Here is a 25,271-nt window from a genome sequence, read left to right on the forward strand (position 1 = left end):
TTTTTTTTTTTTTTTTTTTTTGAGATGAATCTCGCTCTGTCACCAGGCTGGAGTACAGTGGCGCAATCCTGGCTCACTGCAACATCCGCCTCCCGGGTTCAAGTGATTCTCCTGCCTCAGCCTCCGGAGAAGCTGGAACTTTTAATTCTACAAGTCAGGTTAAATTCCCCTGGAAGTTAAATTTATTTGACAGTGATGTAATGTCACAAGAAATAGTAATACAGGCACCAAGGATATTTCTTTAATTAAAAAACGTAGGGGATTTTCATAATCCAGGTTTAAATATGTATTGTGCAGAATATAAAACAATTAATAAACTCAACAGTTTGAGATTACCTTGGAAGTTAGAGAAGTGAAAAAAATCAATTCTACTCGTATCAACTTTCTACTAAATGTCCTGATGAACTCAGTGACTACCACAGAATCTGAAGACAATGGCTCACAAACAGACTGATATCCATTTAATAGTTTTTGAAGATTTTTTTCCTGTAAAATGGCTTGTATTTCCACAGGTACAATAGTGAAGAAATAAGCTTTTCAATTTGACATGAAATATAAAACAACAATTTTACAAATATATTCATAAAATTTAACTGCTCATAACACAATACATGGTAAATGTGACCATCCCCTTAACGTCTAGACTATTTAATACAGAGAAGCAATCTGTCATCTCAGCTAAAAAGAAACATCTTTCATTGAGTTTATTTTTATTTGTTTAGAAACATGTTTAGAAACTGTCAAGTAAAACTGGAAAATACTTATTTTCCTTATCTTCCTCTAGGGATTCTTCATGAGGGCAAAAACTTATTTGAAAGGATGTAAGTTTTACTAAAAAGAAAATACTGAATCTTTTTTTGCATTACTGCTTCAGTAATGCTTAGATTCTTTTCAAAAGGTGCTGAAGGTGTCTCACTGGCCGCACAGAAGGAGGAGCATCATACCCTAAGCCGCAAAGATGGACAGTAAAGGGATGGAGCTGGATTTGGCTTAAAATCAAAGTCCTGTGGTTTGTCTATCAGAAATTCTACTGTTATGAGGCAAGGCTGCAAGAAGATAGTTTTTACCCAGCATTAACAATGGTGTAATCACACACCCTTTCAAGCACATCCAAAGAATAGAATGACTTTAAAAAAGAAAAGAAGTGGAACAAAACCATAGAACTGCGGGTAACGATTCCATAACCCACATTACACTTCAATTAAGCAGAAACTCTCATAAGTGCCCACACAATACGGAGCTCCCAAATAACAGAGGTTTGAGTTTTTCCACGAAAAAAAAAAAGACATTGAAGCTTTATGAAGAAAACAGTTCTCCTCAACTTTCCCAATACAGTATATGTAATAACTTAAAATAATTTCCCTATTGGTACTGGGAAATAAATTCTACTACAATCATGTTTATGCCAGTTTCTGGCATATTTCTGCATCCAGATTCATTAGTCTCCTTAATGGAGCCCATCATTTTTCCAATGGCTTTCTCCTTTCTTTAAACCCTAACCCTGAAATTCTATAACCAGTTATATCACGTGGCTTCCCTGAGGCACAAAGGTACCAAAGTCTATAATTAACTATCGAGGAATGATAAATATGCTCTCTATTTATATTAACAGATTTTAATTCTTTCGGGCCACAGTTGGGGGAAAAAAATCCAGAAACCTTAATACTTACTCTGCAGGGTAAACTGTAGCCCTTTTTGCTAAAAGCTGAACCAAATAAGGGAAATGTTGAGAGTTGCAGCATGCATGACCCGGCAGCACCGATTATTAATAAAAAATTCCGGACTAGAAAAATACTCAGAGTTGTACTCCATCCACTCTGAATCATTTTTTTTTTCTTTTGTAGTAAACGACATAAACAACTGAAAAATATTTCTATGGGAATACATCACTGGGGCTTTTACTTCTGGAAAGCTACTTGCAAAAGGCATTAGAGTCAGGCCAAAACAACTAATTGGTCTGCAATTTCCTTGTGTATGCACATGAGGGAGTGGGCTAATCCTTTAAAGTGATGGCAAGCAAGACATAAAAAAAGAAGTGACCTTGGAGAAATTACTTTTCTGAACTGTATTTCTCTACCTTGGTGAGCTATAGAGTTCTTTATTCTCACAAACTAACTCAACTGTGAAAAAAGAATCTCCTTAGTCAAAATTATAAAGGGATCTTCCCACAAGTGGCCAAGAACAGCCTGGTGTCCTTTTTGCTGACTTGCCACCTCTCTGTAGTTCCTTAGGCAGGGTGGGCGGGACCTCACTTTGGAAGCCAAAGGAAAAGATGTGGAGCCCATGGAGGGCGGTTCACTGTTACCCCTTCCAAGAGCTTGGAAATTATTACCCAAATTTCAACTTACATTTAAGCTGAATTTACTAAAAGTCAGAAACTTTTAGTTAGGCATATGCCCAACTATGGGATGTGTCCAACTTGGGGGATATGTCACGTTGCAGAAATGACTAGATTCCTAAACAGGACTTGAAATGGAAAATTATGATATACCTAACTCTCTGGAAAAATATCTTTTTTCTTGGTAGGTAAAATCTGGCCTTTCTGGATGCAAGACCATTTAGCTTACAAGATGGTTTTAGGGCATCAAGAATCCTTCAACCACTTTCTAGGCGTACAGCAAGAAAAGAGAAAGAGTGCCTCCTTTATCATTCTTTGGGGCCCAAAGAATTATAGGCTGAAAAGACAAACTCTATCAGCGAAAGCTAATCATCAGAGGCTCTGGCTAAATCAAAAGGCATTAAATATATTATTCTAGGCAAGTCCATTTTTTCTTTCATTTTCTGTCTGCAGGTAGAGTAAGCTATACAGAATAGAGCAAGCTATCCATAAGAGGACTGTTGTCAGATTTTCACATCACTTAAAATTTATCCAAAAAAACCAAAACCAAAAATGTCTCATCCTAAACAATGATCTCCATTGAAAAATAAAGCTATATTAAAACTGAGAGGCTGAACTTTAAACATATTATGTCAAATTAAGCAGCAGCAATCAAGAGTAATATATCATATCACTTTAAGGAAAAGGGTACTCAAATAGGTTAGAATGGCTGAAAATAGGCAAAATATTTGCCAGTAGGCAAAATACGAAAAAACCAATTCAAGTATGGATATAGTACATTAGAATCATATAAATTACGTATATGTACAAAGGTCAAAAGAAGTCACCCAAATCTGCAATGGTCAAATTAAGAGAACATTAGTTTAAATAAATACTTACTCCATGTGGCAGGGTTTTATTTTATCTCAGCCAACTTCTACTAGTCTCATGTCCTAAAGGATCTTTGCCTTCTGGGAGCAGTGATACGACTGGTGCCAAGCATCCAAGAATTATTAACCAAAATGAAATGAAAGTAACAGGAATGGTGGAGCTCATATGAAATTCTGATTTAATTAATCCTCAGCAAACACTCATTTGTTCTCTCAAAATCAGGAATTTTGAATTATCTCTGCAGATGTACCACTTGGTGTTGTGTATATCTAATGATCCCACTTAAATTTAGTTTGATTTGCAAACATTTCCAAAACTTATTGGGCTCCTTAAGCTGCAAGGGAAGGTGACAGATGGCAAAAAGGGAGTGCGCAAAAATGCTTGTATCATTGTGATTGGTTTGCTTTCAGACTCACAGAATTTGGCTTTCTTAACAAAGGGAAAAAAACCCACAAAAAAACCCCACAAGCTTTATGAAACCCCAAGTGGTTTTAAAAAGTAAAAGCTTATTTTTAATCATTCTTAAATCTTAATTCAGTAAGCAAACAAACATGGTAGTATAGCACCCAGACCATGTCTACTACTGTAATTATCCTCAGTTAGTGAGTTTTTCAGAGCTGATGTATTGTAATCAACCGAACAGTTCTGGCCGTGCAAGATGAGTATCAGGGGCAAATCATATTAGGCAGAAATAACAAAAGACAGGCTAAAAATTACGGAAAATTGTCTGTGAAGTGCCATGTATTTGATGAATGAGTATCTAAAGTAAATTCCACTGAAGTTAAAAAAAAAAGAAGCCCACAAGATATGAATATTCTCTCCCCCAACAAGTCAGAAAAATAAATCAGAAAGAAGCCCCAGATTTCAAAACCACCTGTGTCTAAGGCCATCTGTCCACCAGTCACACTGTACAGAGCCGCCCCTCTGCTGTCTGGTCAGGTTGGAGCCACGATCAAGTATTTCTAGACACTGTGTGCCCTTCGCGTCACACCTACACCACACTGCACTGAAGGGAACTTCATGAGCCCACACTTTTGAATACATTTCTTCTACATCTGTAAAATATGATTTAAAGTCTTGTCCAAGATTACAAAACAAAAACAAAAACAAAACTTGGTTAAAAACCCAAGGTTAAAAATAGAAGCATGGCATTTTAAATCCAATTATTACAAAGATATTATGGTTTAATCAAGCAGACTTCAATGACGATGCTGCTGTTCTGGGCATGCAACACACCACTGGTATCTGTTACACTCCTGCCATGTTTCATCACTGTGTGTCCCCTCTCTTTATTTCCAGCCCCGTCACCCTCCCCTAATAAACAGCATTACAAAAAGGTAAAATCTAGAGTTAGTGGCAAAATCTTCACAGTAACCTGTTAATAAAGTCGTAGATGGCTGTCAAGGGTGTCAGTCAATTGGACCTTGGAAAATTAATTTGATGCAGTTTTGCTCCCCAACCAGCTGCGTAGCACAGAAAGGGCAAGCAGCGTGAAATGCATGAGTTCCATGAGGCAATGGGATCTGAGACCAATATTTTGCAGACTTCTCCGAGCACACGTGTCCACAGGGAGTGAAAGCATGAGTTGGTGGTCCTGCGTCTACATAAAATCCTGCCTCACAGCCAAGCCAGAGAGGCACATAGGGGCCCACAGTCCTGCACATGGGACACTCCCTCTCGTTGGCCTCCGTGTCACTCCGATGACCCCAGTTGTGGTACCCATGCACATGGCCACAACTGAGATATGCCCAGGGCTGCTTCTCCTCCACCACCTCTTTCCTGTTGATGCTGGGGAAGGCCAGGGTGTTGAGCCCCACGGGACACTGCGGCCGGGCGGCGTTAATCTCCTGCCGGAGGGCTTCTATGTGCTTCTGAGTTGGAGTATGAAAAAGCCCATCTGCTGTTCTCCAGAGGAGAGTGGCCCCACACAGGTCAATGAGGGAGCCGTCCTGCAGGACGTTGGTCTCACTTTCCACCTACAACAAGTTTGAGACACATGCCTTTTAAAAGCAAAATCAAGCAAATCACTCCAAGATTCTTTCCTCTCAAAACAAGAAAAAAAAAAAATCTTTGAAGGTAACACAGGGAGGCAATTTATCCCACAAAAACAGAACTGGGGGAGTAACCTATCCTCCCCAAACCTCAGTTTCCTCATCTGATCACTGGATATAATACATATATGCCTTATATACAAAGCCCTGGGCACAGTATGTATACCTAGTTTTACATGTTCAATTACTATAGTGGTTATTTTAATGAACTTCACAAATCTCCTAAGATTTTCTTTTTAACTCCTTAAGTCAGTAACACAATGACTCACTGATCCCATAGGACGAGAGATGTCCTACCAGTTCATCCAGTGGAGACTCATCCTCATCTTGACCATAGTCAATCCGGAAGACCTTGCTGGGGGCCTGTAGTCATTACAGCAGGGTCCAAAGCACTCCTGGTGACCCTTAGCTTCCTCCACCTTGAATCTATCTTTCTTTGTTCATTTGTAAGGCTTGAAGCTGAACAGTTCAACATGAGCCTTCATTTTTAGAAGGAGGCCTGTACTATGCACTAAGTGTTTACAAGAGTGATTAACAGCTGACAAGCAGCAGCTAGGCATGGTCAACAAGAATCTGACCACTGCCTCCACATGCTAGACGCATGCTAAGCCTTGGGGCTACCAAAGGCCAATAAAACCTCTTCCCCATCCTGCTCTTCAGTAGTGGAAGGCAGACATGCCCAGAGCTCAGAGTGCATGAAGGCCAGTAAAGCGTTGTGCAAGGCCACAAATCTATAGCAGCCAGGAGTGTGGACTCTGGGTTTGAACGCTGGCTCTCCCACTTATTAGCTGTATGACACTGGGCAGATTACTTAAGCTCCCCGGGCCTCAGTTTCCCCTTGTGTAAACGTTAAAAAAGGTGGTTGTGTTCGATACGTAAATGCAAAGAGTTCTTAGAGAACACTGTCTGGTACGCAGTAAGCGCTATGTAAATACCTGCTACTATTACTCTGATGATGACAGATGGCCAGAAATGGTTTCTAAAAGGTTTTTCTTTAACAGAGATTTGAGAAAGATGTCAGGCCTCAGTAGGGAGGATAGCAGGAAGGCACAGCAGGGAGAGGGAGGAGAGGCCAAATGGCATATGCGCCGAGGGAGCAACAGGGAGTTCGACGAGGCTGTGCAGCCAGGCTGAACAAGGATGGACACAGTTCAGGGCACTGGGTGGGTGGGGCGAGAGACCCAGGCGGGAGAGAGAGGGAGGCTGGTGTCCATGCCCAGAGGAAGTTGGTGGGGGGTTTAGGTAACTACACAAGAACTGGTTTGCCTTTCAAAAAGGTCACTTCTAGAACTTTGGAGCGTGGGTTGGAGGGGTAGAAGATGAGCGGTGAAGGAGGCACCTTGTGCTCTCTCTGGGTAGAGAAGATGAGTACACCTCAACAAAGACAGTCTCAGTGGCAAGAGACAGAGGCACAGGGAGTAGAGAGAAAGAAATTAGACTTGATGGCACTCAGCTCTTGATCTGAGCAAGAGCCTGTTACGTGCCTGGTTGTCTCGGTAGAACAGGGCTTTCCACAGACAGAGAAACACAGGAGAAATGGCAGATGAGAACAAATCCTGATTTCACCACTGAGGAGCTCTGTGGTCTTGAGTCAATGACCAACCTCTCTGGGCCTGGCTTCCACATCCATTTTACTGGAATAATGCTAATACATGTCTTATAGGATTGTTGTGAGAACTAAATAAGTTCAACAGCAAAAGCCAGGCCAGTTCAGTTCTGGGTGTGCTGAATATGAGGAGTGTGCAGAGTTATCGGTGGTGGTAATGCATACAAGGCACGTGTGATGCAGCGTGGGAGACAGATCAGGCTCGCAGAAACATATCTAGGATATTACCAGCACCTAGGTGAAGCTGTGGGAATGGATGCCACTGCCCAGGCAGGGTCCCAGTGAGGACTGAGGACAGAGCAAGGGGTTGGGGTGGAGGAAAAGAACCATGTAAGGGAAAGAGAGAGGTATGAGAAGCACTAGAAATTTTGTTAATCTTTGGTCCAAAGAACTTTGCGGCTCTCTGCTGCCCTTGGGGTACAGCCCAAGCTTCTTAACACACTTAAAAGGTCACTCCCAATGCAGTCACTCGACTTCTCCTGCTGTAGCTCTTCTCTTCCTAACTGGAAACCAGGACTGCCCTGCGATGAGCTGCAAGGACCTAGAGTCCATGAACGCACTACCTCAGACTGCCCACAGGCAGGTGCAAGAGCAACCTCTGCCTAGAATACTCCACCCCAGCACACCCTGCTCCAGCTGAGCCCTGGGCTGGCAAACTCCTACTTTTTATCCAGGTCTCACCTGGATGTCACTTCGCCCTGGACATTTTCCTTGTCATGAGGAAATCAGCCCTTCCCAAGTATTAGTTGTTAGAAAAAGTTAAGGTCCCAAGAAAATGATAAAACTTAATACTGTATAGGATACACACTGTGACTCCTTTCAAACAGCCTGAAGTTTGCTGATGCTCCTTCCCCGCCCCACCACGAAACCGAGCATCCCATGTTCTCCTCTCCCCTAACTGGTGTCATGAGGCTCCTGCCCTTGCTGACCACAGGCAATTCTCAGGGGAGGCCTCATTGCAGGATAAAACTGTGTCTAAAGGATCACACTGATGTGGTAAGAAGCTGAGGTGTGGTGGTGGCCTAGCCTCTGGCTGTGGAACAACCCCCTTTTCCTCCTGCAGGGCACTTCTTGGTAAACAATAAAGTCTTATCATAAATCTGGGGGGTATGGCCTTTTACTTTCCACATAGCCTTGACTCCCACATCTGGGGTAGGTGTCCTGCAGAGGGAAAGTACCTTCGGTGCCTTCTCATGACTGTGCTCATCACACCGTATCTGCTGATCTGCTGCCTGGTCTGTGGCCTCCTCCAGACCATGCAATTTGAGGGCAGAGCGTGGACTTGGTGTTTTCTGCCATATCCCCAGTTTGCAACCCCTACTTAGTAATAACAACCAGCCAGTTATGGGGCATTACTGTGTCCAGCACTGTTCCAATCCTTTCCAGCTACTGTACTTATTTAGTTCTCACAACAATCCTATTAGACACGTACTATTATTATTCCAATTTAGGAGATGTGAAAGCCAGGCACAGAGAGGTTAAATCATCGATTCAAGACCACAGAACTAAGTGGTGAAACCAGGACTGGAACCTGGTGGTCTGATTTAGCAATCATTAGTAGGCATGAACTCAGATTTTATTTTTTAAATTCTACCACAAAAGAAAAGCTATGAGCAGGCACAGGAATTGACAGTACTATGGGAGCAAGAGACATCTGGCCTCTACCATGGCAACTAATGGCCCCTACATAGCAACTATCTAAGCACAGGGTAGTGAAGTCAACCCCCATCCACCACTTCTTATTAGCAAGTGACTTAACCTTGTAAAGCCCAGGTTTCCTCATCTATAGATGGACACAATTAACAACACTGACTTCACAGGTTATTTTAAGCAACACTGGAAAGACAATTATTGTAAAGCACCTGCTAGAGCCTGAACATAGTTACTCTATGGTTATTTTTATAATTTCACCTAAAATTAGGTATGCAATCAACTTAACTGAATTTACTTAATTTTATACAAAGCCAGTTTAGTTTAATAAAATATTTCACATATAATTTAATTAAATACTCAAGGGCCCCCAGACTAATATTTTAAATGTTACCATATGTTATCATTAACTAGCTAAAAAAGTAGGGCACAATTCAAATTCCATTCACCTATTTATTCAGGGTTTAAAGGCCTGAAAAGACGTTTCCCCCACATTTAATTAATTTTGTTGATTAGTATATCTTTCTGAGGTTCCATCATTTGCTGTAATAATGAAAAACAATGGTGATTTCTGGTTACACATACATTAGTATATTGATTCATATCAAATGCTGAGTATGACATGAATACATAATCTTCCACCAGCACTAGCTCCACAGTGTGACTACTACTGTTTTAACAAATATTTTAGACTTTTAGCAGCTCACTTTATTTCCCAAATTTCTGTATTAGACTGCAAATGACAAGTACTGCCAGAGACTGTCCCCAAAATCTAATCTCCAGACAAACATAATTTATATCAAATGCTACCAGCAACATGTACAGGACCAATGAGTCATGAATTAAAACAGAAGCTCAAAAAGTCAGTAAACTTTCCTCGAAGACAGACAAAAAAAATGTTCTCCAGAGGTTAACAAGAGGAGATTGCAGGAAGGATTATACGTTCAGTGTACCATAAGCCCAAGGTGAGGCTGATGGAAGCCTTCGTAACTGGTCAGGTTAATCAGATGCTATCAAACGGGATGGCACAATTTTACATAGTTTTAAGTGTCGCTTATAGGGACTAACTTCAAAAATAGCCTGTATATTTAATACAACCCATTAATACAAGCCATTTTTGGAGTTCTTTCTTTTCAGTCACACTGTAAAATTCTCCGGCACATGTAGCAGCCTAAGAAGAGTCGCTACACAATAGCCAGAGTGGACGAGAAACTCATCCTGTGATCTGCCCTCCTGGACAAAGGCGCTCCCCACGGACTCTAGTGTATGCTTTATACTCACCCAGGGAGGCAAATGCTCAGGTGTAAACCATCCCCGGCTCCCCACAACATGGTACTGAGTGAGTAGTAGTAGGTGTCCAGGCTCTCCATCAGGGAGACCTGAGTTTGAATCTCACCAGCTGCCACCTTCTAACTCTGTGACACTGGACAACCTTTAATTTTATGCCACATCTTCCTCATCCATGAAATGGGGATGACTCTACTTCCCTAAGAGGGCTGCTGTGCAGATGAAGTGAGCTAATGTCAGAAATGTTAACGCAGAGCCTGCACCCAGCAACCATTTACTGACTTCTTACTCTTGCTGTTATAATGATGAATAACCAGTTTGGCCAATCTAGGTCAGTTTTATATAAAACTATCCAGTAATCAGAAACAAAAGATTATTTAGAAAAACTGCTTTCACATTTCCTTCTTTGTTTACAATTTCTTGAAAACATTTATACAAAATTTATTGAATTTTTTTTTTTTTTTTTTAGAAAATGCTTCTTTTATTCAGCCATAATGCACTGTAAGACGCATAAGCTGTGCCTGTAGCTGAAAAACGGTGTAAAACAGAAATAAAAATAACCATTCCCTAAACCCAAACATCCAGTAGAGAACAGCAAATGGGGTTAGCGAAATAGCCCCCAGCTTCTTTTTCCATCTTAGACATTTTTGATGATGATCTTTCTAACAAGTGCTAGGTCAAATCCTCTATTCTGCATACATTTTATTCTGTGGGAGTTTTGAAGAACTTCTCTTCTAGCTTCTAGAAAAAGACATTTGTTCTCTCTCGTTCTAGCTTCTAAATAGCAAATTAAGCAAAAGTACAGGAATGGAGAGTTTACTAAAAATCAGTGGCTGTGCTACATGGCTATGGCAAGATCAGAAACCCAGAGCTACACATTTAAGGTATTATAATTAGTCTCCAAGAAAGAATGGGTTTAAAAAAACTGCTTTAGGGCACGGGTATAAGTGGTGATATTTATAGGAAAATATTAACATGCCAGGTCAATGCAATATATAAATCATCTCAAGTAAAAAGTTCTAACTGTGATTTTGGTGGACAGTATAGAGAATTCTGCCTTTATAGGAATTCAAGGGGAAAACCAGCTGACTTATTTTTTAGTTCCAGAAAGTCTAGTAAATAATTCCTTAATTCATAATTTTTACTAATTGTTTTTGGACTGCTCAAATGTTTTCCAAATCAATAAAGTTTTACACTAAAAGTAAGTTTATTCTTCTTAAAGTGAATTTAAACAGATTTTTGTGGTGAGGTATACAATAAAAGATAATATTCTTCAGGTGGTAAGGAGCAAAACACAATTTACTCCCCAAAAGTTGAACCACTGAAGGAGATAAGGCCATTTGCCTCCTGCTTTCAGGGGCTTGTGGAATTCTGCTTCTGCTGAGTTATGGTACATGGCACTTGGACCTGCACAAAGGTTCCAAACGTCAGGGGAGGGAAAACGACAGCCTTGGAGTTAGGCTTGTGTAGTCTGGTACGTCTCGCAGAGTGAAGCGCACTCACCAGCTTTCCTCGTTGCTGGGCCGACCTGGTTTCTCGCAAGGTGTACACATCTCCACAGACAGAGATCTCGCGCCAGACCCCAGGCTGGGACTCCTCGGTGAAACCCCCTCGAGGATGCATCACCAGGACACCATTAGTAGTAAGCCCATCCATGTGGCCATCAGGGTTTTTCCACTTTGCTGCCTTTTCCTGGAGAGCACATGGCAGAACAGAAAAAGTAGGTTAAGATGATGTTGAAATGGAAAGGATTCTGGAATTTCTTTAATACACTGTGTAGAGGCAGAGGGGAGGAGGGTGATGCATTTTCATTTTCTATTTAAAGCTAATAATCACAAGGATAAAATACACAATTATTTCGACACTATAAAAGAAGTGTTGAATGGATGAATGACTTATCACTGGACACATATTATAGTTCTCAAGAATTTGCAAAAAATGGATGCCTGGACTTCTCCCTCTAAGATTCTTTTTACCCTCCCCACAACCCCATGAGATTCCAGGAATCTGGTGTGTTTTCTCTTTTCAGTTATACTTGTGCCATGCCCTTATCCTGATATCTAAAAGTGCTTTGTATGTACTCACTGTCAGGATAGAGAACAAAGGATAGCCATAAAGAAAGACTTTCTATTAAAGCTAGAAAATTCAAAAAATGTTAAGCCAACAAGTCAGGGTCATTATGTTTACACAACAATCAGTGTTTAAATTCTCAAAGGTAGATGGCACATGTAGCTTGACATGATAGGACAGACACTCTTGGGTGCTTGTGCCACAGCTCTTCCCTTCAGCTTTCTTGGTGACAGCTCAGGTACTGTTCACATGGCTGGGGCTGGTGGGGGGAATCCTGATTAATCCAACATGACACTCCCAGCCATCTTCCCAATGGCTGGTTTACAGGTGGGCACAGCACATGACTGGGCTCTGACTGATGACACAGGATATCTTCTCGGAGGCTTCTGAGAAAGGTGTCTGTGCTCTAAGAAGAGACAAGGAGGAAACAGTGCTTCTGCCACCCTCTTCTCTGGCTGGAAGCTGTCATGTGGCAGGGGACATATGAAAGTGCAGGAGCCAGCTCTCACCCACAAGAAGACCTCCCATGAAGAGGCTGGTGCACCATGGGAGGCAGAAGGCAAGACAGATACAACCCGGTGCCCTGGATGTCACAGAACCACTGAACCACCAACCTGGGAGCTGGCCTTCTTCAGCACTTCTTATGTGGGAATAGTACATTTGCATTGATTTTAGACCATTTTAAGTGGGTTCTTTTTTTCCTGCAAAAATATCCCAATTCAAAAGGAAACTATGTTAAACCTGGATATTCACTAAAACTTCTGGGCTTCACTTACAAGGAAACCCTATAAGGGTTGGGATTCAAGTCTGTTTTGATCTCTGTAATCCCACATCTAAAACGCCCAGTATGGAACATAGCAAACACTCAATAAAACATTTTTGAATGAATGAATCACTAACATTTTCCTCTAAGCCCTAATGATCTAAATTTGGCCATTTATTTTTCTCTCTGAAATAAGCCTCTTAACTGCCATAAATACATTATGGACAATGTTACAGGCATATTTTTTAAAAAGTACTTACTGTAAATATTACAATATAAAAGATATAATGAATAGCAAGTAATGCTTACTAACGTTCAGATTTTAACTGGCCACCTGAAAACTAAAATCTCAAAATCTCACCAGAGGCAACATACAAAGTCAGTATTTTTTTTGCTCCAATTAAATGTTCCATGTCATAATCACAAGCGGTTTTCTAGAAATCATGTACTTCTTGACAATACTTACTCCAAGAAATATATTTTTGGAAGAGTCAAATCCGGCGGCAAATATCCGTGCTGTGTAAGGCTCATTCCTGTCGCACACGATCCTGCAGGCAAACCTGGATATGGTGCTCTGTGTGATCTGGGCTTCGTCCGTGTTCTGGCTGCCAGAAATCGTGTCTGTGACAACGAAGTCGATAGGGCTTTCTGTTGATCTGCCCACCTAAATAAATCAAATGTACTCGTGATTCACTCGGAAAATAGCAGGGTGCTGTATTTTATTCACATGGAAAAAGCATTCAGGATCCCTTTAACACTCACTATCTTTGTTCTGAGGGTTAGAATTTAATGCAAGATTTTCATTCATGCTCCTTTTCCTATTTGACTAGGGAAGATATTAGGGTAACCAAATATTAGAGATATCTATTTTTAATTGTATTGTATTGTGGTAAGAACAAAATACGAGATGTATCCTCTGAAATATGTGAGCACATAATGCAGTCATTGTTGGCTACAGGCACAGTGGTGCACAGCAGATCTCTAGAACTTACTCATCTTGCTTCACTCACTTTATGCCACGCATTAGTTCATTAGATTTTAAGTATTGAGAAAAAGCTCAATTAAGAGGACAACAGTAGATCTTCAGCCACTCATCAGATTTCATCTCTTGGATCTGGGAAGCAATATTACTTTCACAACAATTTTTTTTTTCCTATTTCTGGGGTTAAAAAAAGCAAGATTTTAAATAAAGGAACTCTTGCTTCCTACTTTCTTGTCCAGCTCCACAGAATGGTTTTCCTTGTTAGGTAAATCCAACAGTGACTCCCAGCACTGAGCAAGAACAGCCCTAATCCAGACATAGAGATAAATGTCCATTAACACTACTCAGCATGAAAGAGAAGGATGTGAAGCCAGCCCAAAGTTTGGGATGTAGTCAAATGAAAGATTTCAAAAGCTGGTCTTGGCATTTCAAGTTTAAATTTTTAAAACCTCTCTTGTGGAAGTCTAAAAGACTGTCAATAATACTATATTGGCTAACCTTTCTTTGTAAAGATTTAAATGCTGCCAGAAAGAATGTATTTCATTAGGAAGATGTGACAAAGTTCTAACAAAGCTTCTAACAAAGCATCCAATAAAGGCTTAATGAAGCTTGTCCTATTCAATCAATTCAAGTAAGACAGGTATTACTCTCTCCTGTGAACTAGGAAAAATATTTGTTTACAAATATGAAAATCTTCAATATGGAATATTTAAAAAGTTATGTAATTCTGCTTTATGAATCTCTAACTGGAAAACAGTGCTAAGTGTTTTATGTGCCAAAGGGACTTCTTAGGTTAAAATCACTTATACGTAAATTAATACTTTCTCACTAAATATGATCTTGTTCTCTCCCAACAACTGTAACTCTGATTCTGAAGTTGCCAATGGGAGGAATGCAGAGACCTGAGACGTATGCACATAAAGCTCCCAAAAGTCAATTTCCAAGATATTTTTACTCTGGTCTCAAAGTTCTGTCTACAAACTAGGCAATGTAATACATTTTTCATCCAAATGAATAAAGTAGAAAAAAATCTTGTATCACTTAGCTCAGCTTGCTTCCTAGAACAATATCAAATTTCTTTTGTAAATCTCATATATACATTCTCATGCACAGACTATCTTTCTAAAACCAATGACCACAGATACCTATTTTCTCTTGTTTTTTATAACCCTTAATTTCTTGTCCTAATGAAATATGCCTGGAATGAACTAAACTGCTGGTTTCATTGACACTTAACAATTTGAACAGATGCATATTGCCTAGATATATGCATTTCAGGTTTAGAAAACACATAACTTGTTAAAAAATGCAATGTAAAATCTAAATTAGATGTATTATAAAATCATATAATTCATCCTTCTAAAGCTGCAAAATCTCCTCTCTGCTAGATTCATTTAAAAACCGGGTAACTTGGAAGCTCTACTGATTCAGACTGCTTTAATTTTGTTAAACATTTTTTAAAAAGAAAATTAGAAAAGTAATGAAGACTTGCTGCAAAATACTTAACAAATAGAGAAAAGTATAAAGGTGAAAACAAAGCCAACTTCAAACTTAGGTGCAAACCCGTCCTGAGCCCCTATTCCAATGAAGTTTAGGAGTAAAACATGATAAATTCTAGAATTTTCCAGTCATCTCACCAAACCTGGAGCCTCACAGCAACAGTCACTGTCCCAAGATTTGTTAATCTCCATGGAAGAGGGCAATGCCTTTTCAAGCTCTGTTATAAGTTCAAAGTCAAAATCACTCTGCTGGTTTGAATGTTTTGTAACTATTCCTTCTTGTGTACAGAAACTATTCTTTTCTAGAAGGGCCACATTCTGAGTTCATCCAAATGTATTAAATTAATGTCTTGATGAAGTCATTGAAATTGACTGTAAAACAGGAAATTTTATTCTAACTGGAACAGACTGCTAGGATCAATGATTTTAAGTCATGACACTTACCTTGATTGGTCATACGTATGATTTATCAGTTTGCTTCCACTTAAATCTAACCTCTAGAGTGCTGGTAAAATTTTATACTTTATGACGCAAGCCTCATGTTGCTTTTTCCACGAAAACAAAACAAAACAAAAAATAAAACTAAGTAACTTTCCTGCTGAAAAATCACTCAAATGTGGAAAACCTGCAGCCTGCCCTTTCTTTTGACTACTGGATCAACTCTACATTAAAGGCAGTCATGCACACAAGCCAAGATGCTTTTGAATTTCATCTGATATTCATATAGCACGCAAGCCAGGATGCTTCTGAATTTCATGTGATAGTCACAGAGTGCTGATAGTCATATAACCAGCTACAGTGAGAACTTGCTCCATTCAGTATGTTAAATTTTATATCTATAAGAAAAGTTTGGGTTTGCCTAGATGTTAGCTGAAGCCAGGACAGGTAAGATGGTATCAAAGCATCTAGAAGGGCCTCCCGTTTTTCTCACCTCCCTCAACCAATTCCTACCCATCTCCCTGCATCAATCACTTTATTTTCTGACTTCCCTCCTGGGATAAGGATGAAAAGTTGTTGCTCCCATCTAAAAGCAATCTTTCCATTGACACTTGATATTCCAATATTCTCCCTTTCCCAAGGATTTTGCTCCTAATACTATCTCCTCTCTTTCCTGAGTCACCGATTTTTCTTTTTATACTGGATGGTGCCATCAGCTCTCACACACATTCTAGAGCTTCTCAAACTCTGTGGTTAAAGGACCAGTATTGTTGCTGTTGTTGTTTTAAATTTTAACTAGTCACTGATGCCTTTTAAACATACAATGAAAATGAGTACTTGAGAAATGATCATCTGCTTGGATGTTTCGGCAATGCCAAACTGTCATGAAGGTTTCCTCTCAACTTGTATGCTCATCTCATTCTGTATTTTAACAAACATTTCACTGCTGGGCAGAGGGAGTGCAGTTTGAGTAGCACTGCTCTGGACTAGTCTCCCACTTTTAGAAATGCTTTCCTTCACCTGCAAGCAACCCTTAGGCTCCAGCCCTGTTTCTCTGATTCACTTAACAGCAAGACTTCTTAGAAAACCTGTCATTAGTTATTTCCTCCATTTCCTCACCTATATCTTTAACTTCCTTCTTCCTCAACCCATTCCAACTGAGCTTCCTCCTCCACAACTCTACTGAAACCATTCACGCTGATTCCAACAATCAATATATTGCTAAATCCAGGGCTTACGCTGAGCCAGCATATCCTGGTCCATCTCTACCTGGTACTAAGATAATGAAACTTTCAGGCTAGTTGGTAAATAGTTCCCCCTTCCCTTTTCTTTCTGTTCTGTCCCTAGATAGTACCACCAAATCCTACCTATCAGCTGAAAGTCTTGATCTCTCCCCTGAGCTTCAGACCAGCATACCCAATCTCCACTTGTATGTGTGATAAATATCTCGAATGTAGTATGTGCCAAACAGAACTTGGATCCCCCTTCCCCCTGGGGCTTCCCTATATCAATGACTGACTGACATCCAATTTGCTCAAGCCAAAAGTCAAAACCCAAGAATAACCCAGTTCTTCACGTTCCTCCATGCCCACATCAGCCCTGTGTAAACACTGTCAGCTGAACCTCCAAACACATCCTCAATCCTTCCACTTTTCCCATTTTGGTTTTGGTTACCATTATCTCTTACTTGGGTTCTATCACCTTAGCCTCCAAACTGGTTTCCCTGTTTTCATACTTGCCACCTAGATTCTTTTCCATACAGTAGTTTGAGAAATCGTACAAAAACGTAAATCAGATTATACCTCTCTCCCGCTTAAAATCCTCCAACAGCTTCCCAAAACTCCTAGAATAAATCCCAAGCTCTACCTGGCCTGAAGGTCCTACCTCTCTCAGCCTCTACCTGCCCTTCCAAGTCCAACGGAGTTCACTGCCATCCTTCTCCACTGTGAACTTGACTTGCAGCCTTTGCACTCACTGTTTCTTCTGCCTGAAGGGCTTGCTTATTTCTGGTCTGCTGCCTCCTCCAGATGTAGGCTGCTTGAGAGGAGAGCCTTAGTTCTCTCTCCCCAGCCACCAAAGGAGTTTCTGACACAGCAGATGGTCAAGAGATGAAAATAATAATTGGAAGATAATGACAGGGAGGCCGAATCCTATGAGATACGCACATACCTGCACAAGCCTGCTCATGTGCAACGGTTGTAGAAATACCCACTAGAAAATGTAGACATTCTTTAACATTTTCCTCTTAATAGATACTAATTAAATGTTATCATCTAAAACTACAGTAAATCAACTAAATTGAAAACCAAAAAAACAAAACAAAACAAAAAAACCAAAACCCAAAAATGTTAGGCCTAGTAGCACCAGGTTCAAAGCCTGTGAAAGTGTGAAATCGGAGAGAAAGGACCCCTGAGCACTGGCTGCAGGACCCAGTCAGTCTCCTAGCCCCTCTGGTCAGAAGGCACTTGGCACTGCACTTCAGGCACAGTCAAGACAATGCACCACTTCCTCTAATTCCTTCCATGAACTATTTTCTCCTTTATGTTTCACTTTCCTGTTAGAGTTTCTTTCTTTCTTTACCCCTACTCCAGACAATAATGACCAAGATCTTACTCTTTCTCATACCTTAAATTCAGATCTAGCTTTGATTTTTCCCCTCAGGCCATAATATTTCTGAGTTCTGAGTCTACTAACTTGACTTCACAGTGGGAAATGCAGCATAAAGCCCTTTCTTGGTTCATTCTGATATTCCGCCTTTAGATACTCAACCCTAGAAATCATTTTAATGGGAATGACTAAAACGAACAAACTCTCCACACTGAGGTCCATACTTGAGAACTGTGAGTGCTGTAGTGCTTTTTGCTCGGTGATTTTTGTCAGTAGTAGGTTTTGGAAATATAAACTTGTTAAAAGGAGGAAAATGTGGAAACAAATCTATCTTTTCAAGGTCTTATGAGAGTTGCTAAGTTCTCTGCTTAAAATGATCTGCCATGGATCCTTCTAATAGGTCCAGTTAGTCTGTGTGTGTAATGTGTTATGTTTCCTTAAGAAACATGTGAATTCTTGCTTGGCTTACCATACTTTATTTAAAGAGGCTGAGCTGGTACTATTCAGAGAATGAAGAGCCCAGTGACCTAAATCTTAGCTCTGCCCCTAAAGCCTCCTCTGACCTTAGTTTACATTACTTTTCCTTTCAAAGACCCAGATTTCTCAGCTATGAAATTAAGAGGTTGGTACAAATTGGTATTCTCAGAATGTGGTCCATGAGCCCCAGAGGGTCCTTGAGACCCTGCCATGGGGTCTAGGTACATGAGGCCAAAACTACCTTCATAATAATACAAAGACATTAACTGCCTTTTCCACTGTGCTGGTCTCTAACTGATGGTGCTAGAACACTGGTGGGTAAAGCTGCTGGTGCTTTGGCACGATTCAAAGCAGTGGCACCAAACTGTATTCACAGTCATTGTATTTTTCATTGCTGTGAATCTCCAGTTTAAAAATTAGGAGTTTTATTAAATCTTGAGTCTTTTAATATTCTGTATGACAAAATAGGAAGTATGCATAATGTACTTAGAAGTTAGTAATAGGAAGCTGAAAAAGTCCAACTAAATCTTTAATTCATTCTGTAGAGATGAGAGGGAAGAAAGTGAGCATGTGAGTCAGATGTGACTGTTCAATAGTGCGGAATACACTATGTGACACATATGTCGCTAAAGAATATCTATGAAACTCTGAAAAATTCCGAAGAAACAAGATTCTTCTTAAAGGAATTTAATGTCTCACACTTTGAGAGTACCTGACTTACCTATAACAGGTACCATCACAGTAAGTTTTTAAATTTAAGTGGTAAAAAAGTATCATGGACAATAGTGAAATAGGCTTGATCCACTTTTTTTAGGATTAAGAACTCTCTGTAAAAAAAATCTTTAAAATCTTTACTGCTACTATAAGTAGGGAAAAAATTTATAAATTGAAAATAAATAATTGTAATGAGTATGAAAAAGATATAATAATGAAGTTTCATAAAAATATCAACAGGGAAGAATATGCATATACTTATGTAGGAAGATATTTTCCTTAACAGAAGAAGAAGAAAAGACATTTATAAGATTATATAACAGAATGGCATGGAGATTTTGCCCAAACATGATAAATTTTATTTTTGAGTTCAAACTGGCACTTTAATAACTATGTTTATAACTATGACTATATATTTTATCTAAGATTATTTAGTTTTAAAATATCTAATACATACACATAGTTCCAAACCCGAAAAGTGTAAAATATCTCCCTGTATACCACCTGCTCAGTCCCCTTCCCCACAAAGGCAACTGCTACGTTAATGTCTTGTTAATCATTTTGGAGATTTTTTAATGCATATAAGCATTATTTAAACCATTTTACAATATTAAATTAATAATGTAATACTTTACAATATAAAAATAATAATGTAATATTTAATATTAAACATTTAATTTAGTAACATTTTAAATTAATTGAATATATATTACCAATATGACCCAATATATTCAATAATATTAATATTTAACTCATTTAATATTTTGGAGCTCTTTCTGTGGCTATACATACAACTTTTCTTTGTTCGGTTTTATACTCTTGGAGGGCTCCACTGTATAGCTGTGCCCAAATTTACTGAACTGGTCCACTACTGAAGACCATTTAGGTTGTTTCCAATCTTTTCCTATTAAGCAATGCTTTGAGCAATAACTCTGTTCAAATGGCATTTTGCATGTAGGTAAGGATATCTCTGGGGTAAGTCTCTAGAAAGAAGAGCTTTACAAAGAGAAGAGCTGAGTCAAACTATGTAAACATTTTGTATTTTTCATAGGTATTTTCAAATTGCTACCCCATAAATGGTATACCAATTTATAGAATGTAGGATAGTGTCTGTTTTCCCCACATCTTTGACAAAACCTTTTGGATTTCTGCCAATTTGACAAGTAAAAAGTGGTATCTCTATGTGGTTTTAATTCACATTTTTCTTTTTGTAAATGAGGTTGAGCATATTTTCTTATTTTTAAGAGCTACTTAGTTTCCTTTTTTGGTGAACTATCTGTCAAATCCTTTGCTCATTTGTCTATCTGATTGTAGGACTTTTAAAAAGAGATTTCTAGGAGTATCTTATATATTTGTGACATTAACCTTTTGTGATACAAATTGTAAATATTTCCCCCATTTGTAATTTGTCATTGGCTCTTCTTATCAGTCTGAGGTGTTGAAGTTCAGGACTACTACAAATACATTTAAAAACCACATAAAATTTTCTTTCTTTCTCAATCAAAAGTACTGACTTAGGTGATCCAGATTAGGCCTCCACTTCACAATGTTATAGAAAATGGAAAAAGAGCTGGGGCATTTCTTTCTAGTCCCATCTGTCTTCCATACCTATGTTTATGTGTGCATATAAAAATAAAGCATGAAGTGGATGGACATATGCCTTTTTTCACTTATTTTATTGTATTTCCCATTTAATAATCATGTAATGGCTGCACGGTATTTTGCATTTAAATGCACCATACTGTAATAATTCTTACCTACTCCTGGAAGTGTCGGTTTATTTCTACTTTTTTACTAGTATATATAACACTACAATGAACAACCTTTTGGTCAAATCTTTGTTCATATTCCTTAATTATTTATGTATAAAAATGACTGAAGTTAGAATTACTGGGTCAATTGGTCTGAGTGTTGAAATTCATGGTAGTATTGCAATATTGCCCTATAGAAATGCTGCACCAATTCACAGTCCCACCAGGGGGACCAATTCCATACAATGCTTTACAGTGCTGTATCATTTAATATTTTCCAATTAATAGGTAATAAAGAGTATTTTATTAATTCATTTGGTATTTTAAAATTATTTTTATATATTTATTGGCCACTTATATTTCTACTTCTGAGAATTGTATGTTTTGTTCTTTGTCCATTTTTGAAAGCATGGGAAAAGTGATTACTGTATAGTAGGTGTCAATCCTTTGTCTACTTGATTTGTTGCCCTAATTGTCTCTAGTTTGACTTCTAATTTTTGTGACATTTAAAAATAAGTGAAAATGTATATGGTAAAATCTATTTCTTCATTTACTATTGATCCTTCCCTATTCCAAGAATATGAATTCTCCTAAGTTTTTTTCTAGAACTTTTTGTTCCTTCGGTTTTACATGTAAATGTTTAGTCTCTAGAATTTACTTTAGCAGAGTATAATGTTAGTATTTATTATACTTTTTTGATGTTTGTTTTGACATCATTTATGTAATAATTTAACTCTCCATATGGAAATGCAAAGCCTCACCAATTCCAACTTAAGCTTGCTTTTTTCTGTTATTAGTCCAAATTTTAATTGTTTGCTATTTTAAAGTACTAAATCTGGAATATATTCATTTATTCTCTACTTTTTAAATTCATTAACTGACGAATATTTTTTTTCCTTCCTTCTTTCTTTTGATGTACTTCTGGACTTTATATTATATACCACTAAAACTATGCCCAAACCCATCCTATACTTTCTTAATTGCTGTCCTTTGTCAAAAAAGAACTTTTGAGATAAATGTTTAGTCCTTTGATTTTCTTTCTTTCTCTCTCTTTGCCTCCTCTTAGTAATGGAAGCACTTAAGACATTTTCTTCCGAGTAAGATGTTGGCCTCATCTTGTCAGTTTTGCTACATGATATTCTCACAGATATTTCTGAAAGGGTCTATAAATGTAGTTTGGATATCCCTTTCATTCAAGTGTTATTTAGAAAGTATTCTGAAAATGTTGGTTTTAAAAGTGGTTAGCTTTTAAAATTTTTATTCTTGCTATTAATGTCTATTTTTATTGCACTGAGGTCTGAGAATGTAGCCTTTATAATTTCCTTTTACAATTAAATAATTAAGTTTTTTTCTTAATCTTTCAACAACCAAACAGGAATAATTTTTATATTATCTTCAACTTTTTTCCCCTGGACACTGGGCTGGAAGATCTGACTACATATAAAAAATACAGAATTAAAGGAAAATGTGCTAAAATTTCTATTAAAAAAGAAAAATATTACCTGAAACATATCCGTATCTTTATCATGTGTGTACTCCACCACCACAGTCTGATTCCTTGACAAAGTGTAGGATATACTGTGTTGACCTTTGCAGCTGATAGCCTAATAATAAAATTTTAAAAAATCCATTAGAATCACATTTTCAACAACTTATTAATTCTGCTTATAGTTATGAGCCATCACTCTACCAGCAAAGCCCAGCACAAGCCAGCATTTTCCACACAGTCAGGGTTTTTCCCTATGCTCTATTCCCTCAATCACAGACAAGCCGAGAGTTACAATTCTGGTTTTAGCAAACATTCTGTCTTAAAGTGAACAATATTGTACTTAAATCAAATCAAAGTTTATTTACTAGTTTGCAAGACTTGATTCAATCAGATTCTTAGAAAAACACATACTTTCTCCATGTTACCTAAATTCAGTAATAGAATTTTTAGACTAATATAGTCATTTATTTCAAATTTTAAGATTTCACACAACAGATAAGTCACATTATTTTTCCTAGGTGATAGAGATTATCAACATAACAAAAGGATCACTGGAAAATCTGTCAATGTTCTAATTGAGATTTCAATATAATAATACATAATGTTCTAATTGAGATTTCAATATAGTAATACATAATTATTGAATTATTTCAATACAATAACATATGGTTATCCTAGTCAATGATAACCATATTTGTATTGTGTTCTACATCTCACTTAAATCTTGTATAAGCAACTAGTTATCTCAGATATTTACTTTACTAATAAATAAGGTAACTAGCAATTTTATTTTTTTCAAATTTTAGGCTAGAAAAGGCTAATATTCTTTTTCAAATAGCCTAGGAATAATACGACATCATTCTTATTTTGTCCATAGTGATATGTTTGAACAAAAAGTTGTGGTCACATACTTTTAATGTTTCTAAATTAACAAATAAATCGTTACAAAGTGGACTCCAAATTATTTCAATTATATTCTATTCATTCTACTTTAATCTAACTTATCTTTATTTTTAATCTTTTACATTAAGTATTACAAAATTTTAATAAGCTTTTCTATTACACATTTATTGAATGATGACACTGTATGAAGACCAAGAAAGCATCTAGAAGAAACTGGACACGCACAGCATGTTAATGAAAATGTACTGAACATTTATATTTGACTAATGTAATTCCTTACAGTAATAAACAGTAAAACATGCCAAATCAACTTTGAAGTTAGCCTGGTTAATCTCATGGTTATTTAATAATCTGCCCTGAGGAATTTCACGATTGAGCTGATGTTTTATTTTATGTGCTTCGTTAAGATAATACTTCTTTAACATGGTCAGGAAACTAAAAAATACTTCTTAAAGTACTCAACACTACTAACAGACATCGTCTTAAATTTTCATTGATCTGAGTCAGATAAATTCACTGACAGTGACTGTTTTTGAAAGCCAAATTTATAAATAACTATTTTCAATTTAAGTGGATGTAATCTTTGTGTTAATTAACTTTTGTGGTAATCATCTCACAATGTGTATATATATCATCGTGTTGTACACCTTAAATATATACAATTTTTATCTGTCAATTATACCTCAATAAACCTGAAAAACAATTTGTAAAAAGTAGATGTTTATCTTAATAGTCAGTGAAAAACCTACTTTAAGAAAAATAATTGATTAAACTCAAACTTATAAAATTAACAATCAGGACGTGATTATAAAATAATTTATTTTAGGGTTTCCTATAAAGTATCTATTGCATTTTAAATGGATTCAATTTACAAATATATCAACTCCAACACAACTTTCATGGCATATACATATTGCATAAAATGTCTATGGTGTATAAATGATTTGCAAAACAAGGAGTTAGTAAGTGCAATAATGGGAAATACTTTTAAAGGTTATACATTTTTGTACAATGGCACCTGCTTAAGTATAGTGTTTCTCAAACTTCCACTCCATTTGCCTGAATTGGAAGGGTCACTTGAACCTGGAGATGTCTGGGGAGCAGCTCTCAAATGGAGTTTCTCAGGCTTACAACAGCTTACCTTACATTATACATTTTTTTTATTCCCTAACACATTTGCTAGTTTTAACATTTAACATTGTCTCACGAAGACTCGCTCTGCTCACCTGAGGCCTAGCACAGCCATGGACAGGGTGTTCCAGAGTAGTGGTGCCAACCTTTTTTGCACCAGGGACTGGTTTTGTGGAAGATAATTATTCTGTGGACTGGATGGGGGGGATAGTTGGGGGATGATTCAAGCATATTACATTTATTGTATACTTTATTTCTATTATTATTACATTGTAATATGTAATTAAATAATTATACAAATCACCATAACGCAGAATCAGTGGGAGCCCTGAGCTTGTTTTCCAGCAACTAGATGGTCCCATCTGAGGGTGATGGAGATACTAACGGATCATCAGGCCTTAGATTCTCATAAGGAACACGCAACCTAGATCCCTTGCACACACAGTTCACAATAGGGTTCATGCTCCTATGAGAATCTAATGCCACTGCTGATCTGACAGGAGGCGGAGTTCAACCCGTAATGTAAGCAATGGGGAGCAGCCATAAATACAGATGAAGCTTCCCTTGCTTCCCTGACGCTCACCTCCTGCTGTGCGGCCCAGTTCCAAAGAGGCCACAGACCACTACCTTGTTCCCTTGCTCACC

At 38.0% G+C, this 25,271-nt stretch overlaps 1 protein-coding gene across 1 annotated transcript in view; it reads right to left on the reverse strand.

The window, feature by feature from the left end:
* Positions 1-222: 222 nt before the first annotated feature.
* Positions 223-25,271, reverse strand: part of PELI2 (pellino E3 ubiquitin protein ligase family member 2) — a 200,978-nt gene continuing 175,929 nt past the window's right edge. The window contains exons 3-6 of the mRNA XM_011999668.1: positions 22,606-22,707; positions 13,102-13,299; positions 11,306-11,494; positions 223-5,184 (exon numbers count right to left, since the gene is read on the reverse strand). Coding sequence (XP_011855058.1) covers positions 4,618-5,184; positions 11,306-11,494; positions 13,102-13,299; positions 22,606-22,614 — 963 coding nt within the window. The 5' untranslated portion in view covers positions 22,615-22,707 and the 3' untranslated portion in view covers positions 223-4,617. The remainder of the gene's footprint in view (positions 5,185-11,305; positions 11,495-13,101; positions 13,300-22,605; positions 22,708-25,271) is intronic.

Source organism: Mandrillus leucophaeus, unplaced genomic scaffold, assembly GCF_000951045.1.
Source record: "Mandrillus leucophaeus isolate KB7577 unplaced genomic scaffold, Mleu.le_1.0 Scaffold60, whole genome shotgun sequence".
Classification (NCBI taxonomy): domain Eukaryota; kingdom Metazoa; phylum Chordata; class Mammalia; order Primates; family Cercopithecidae; genus Mandrillus; species Mandrillus leucophaeus.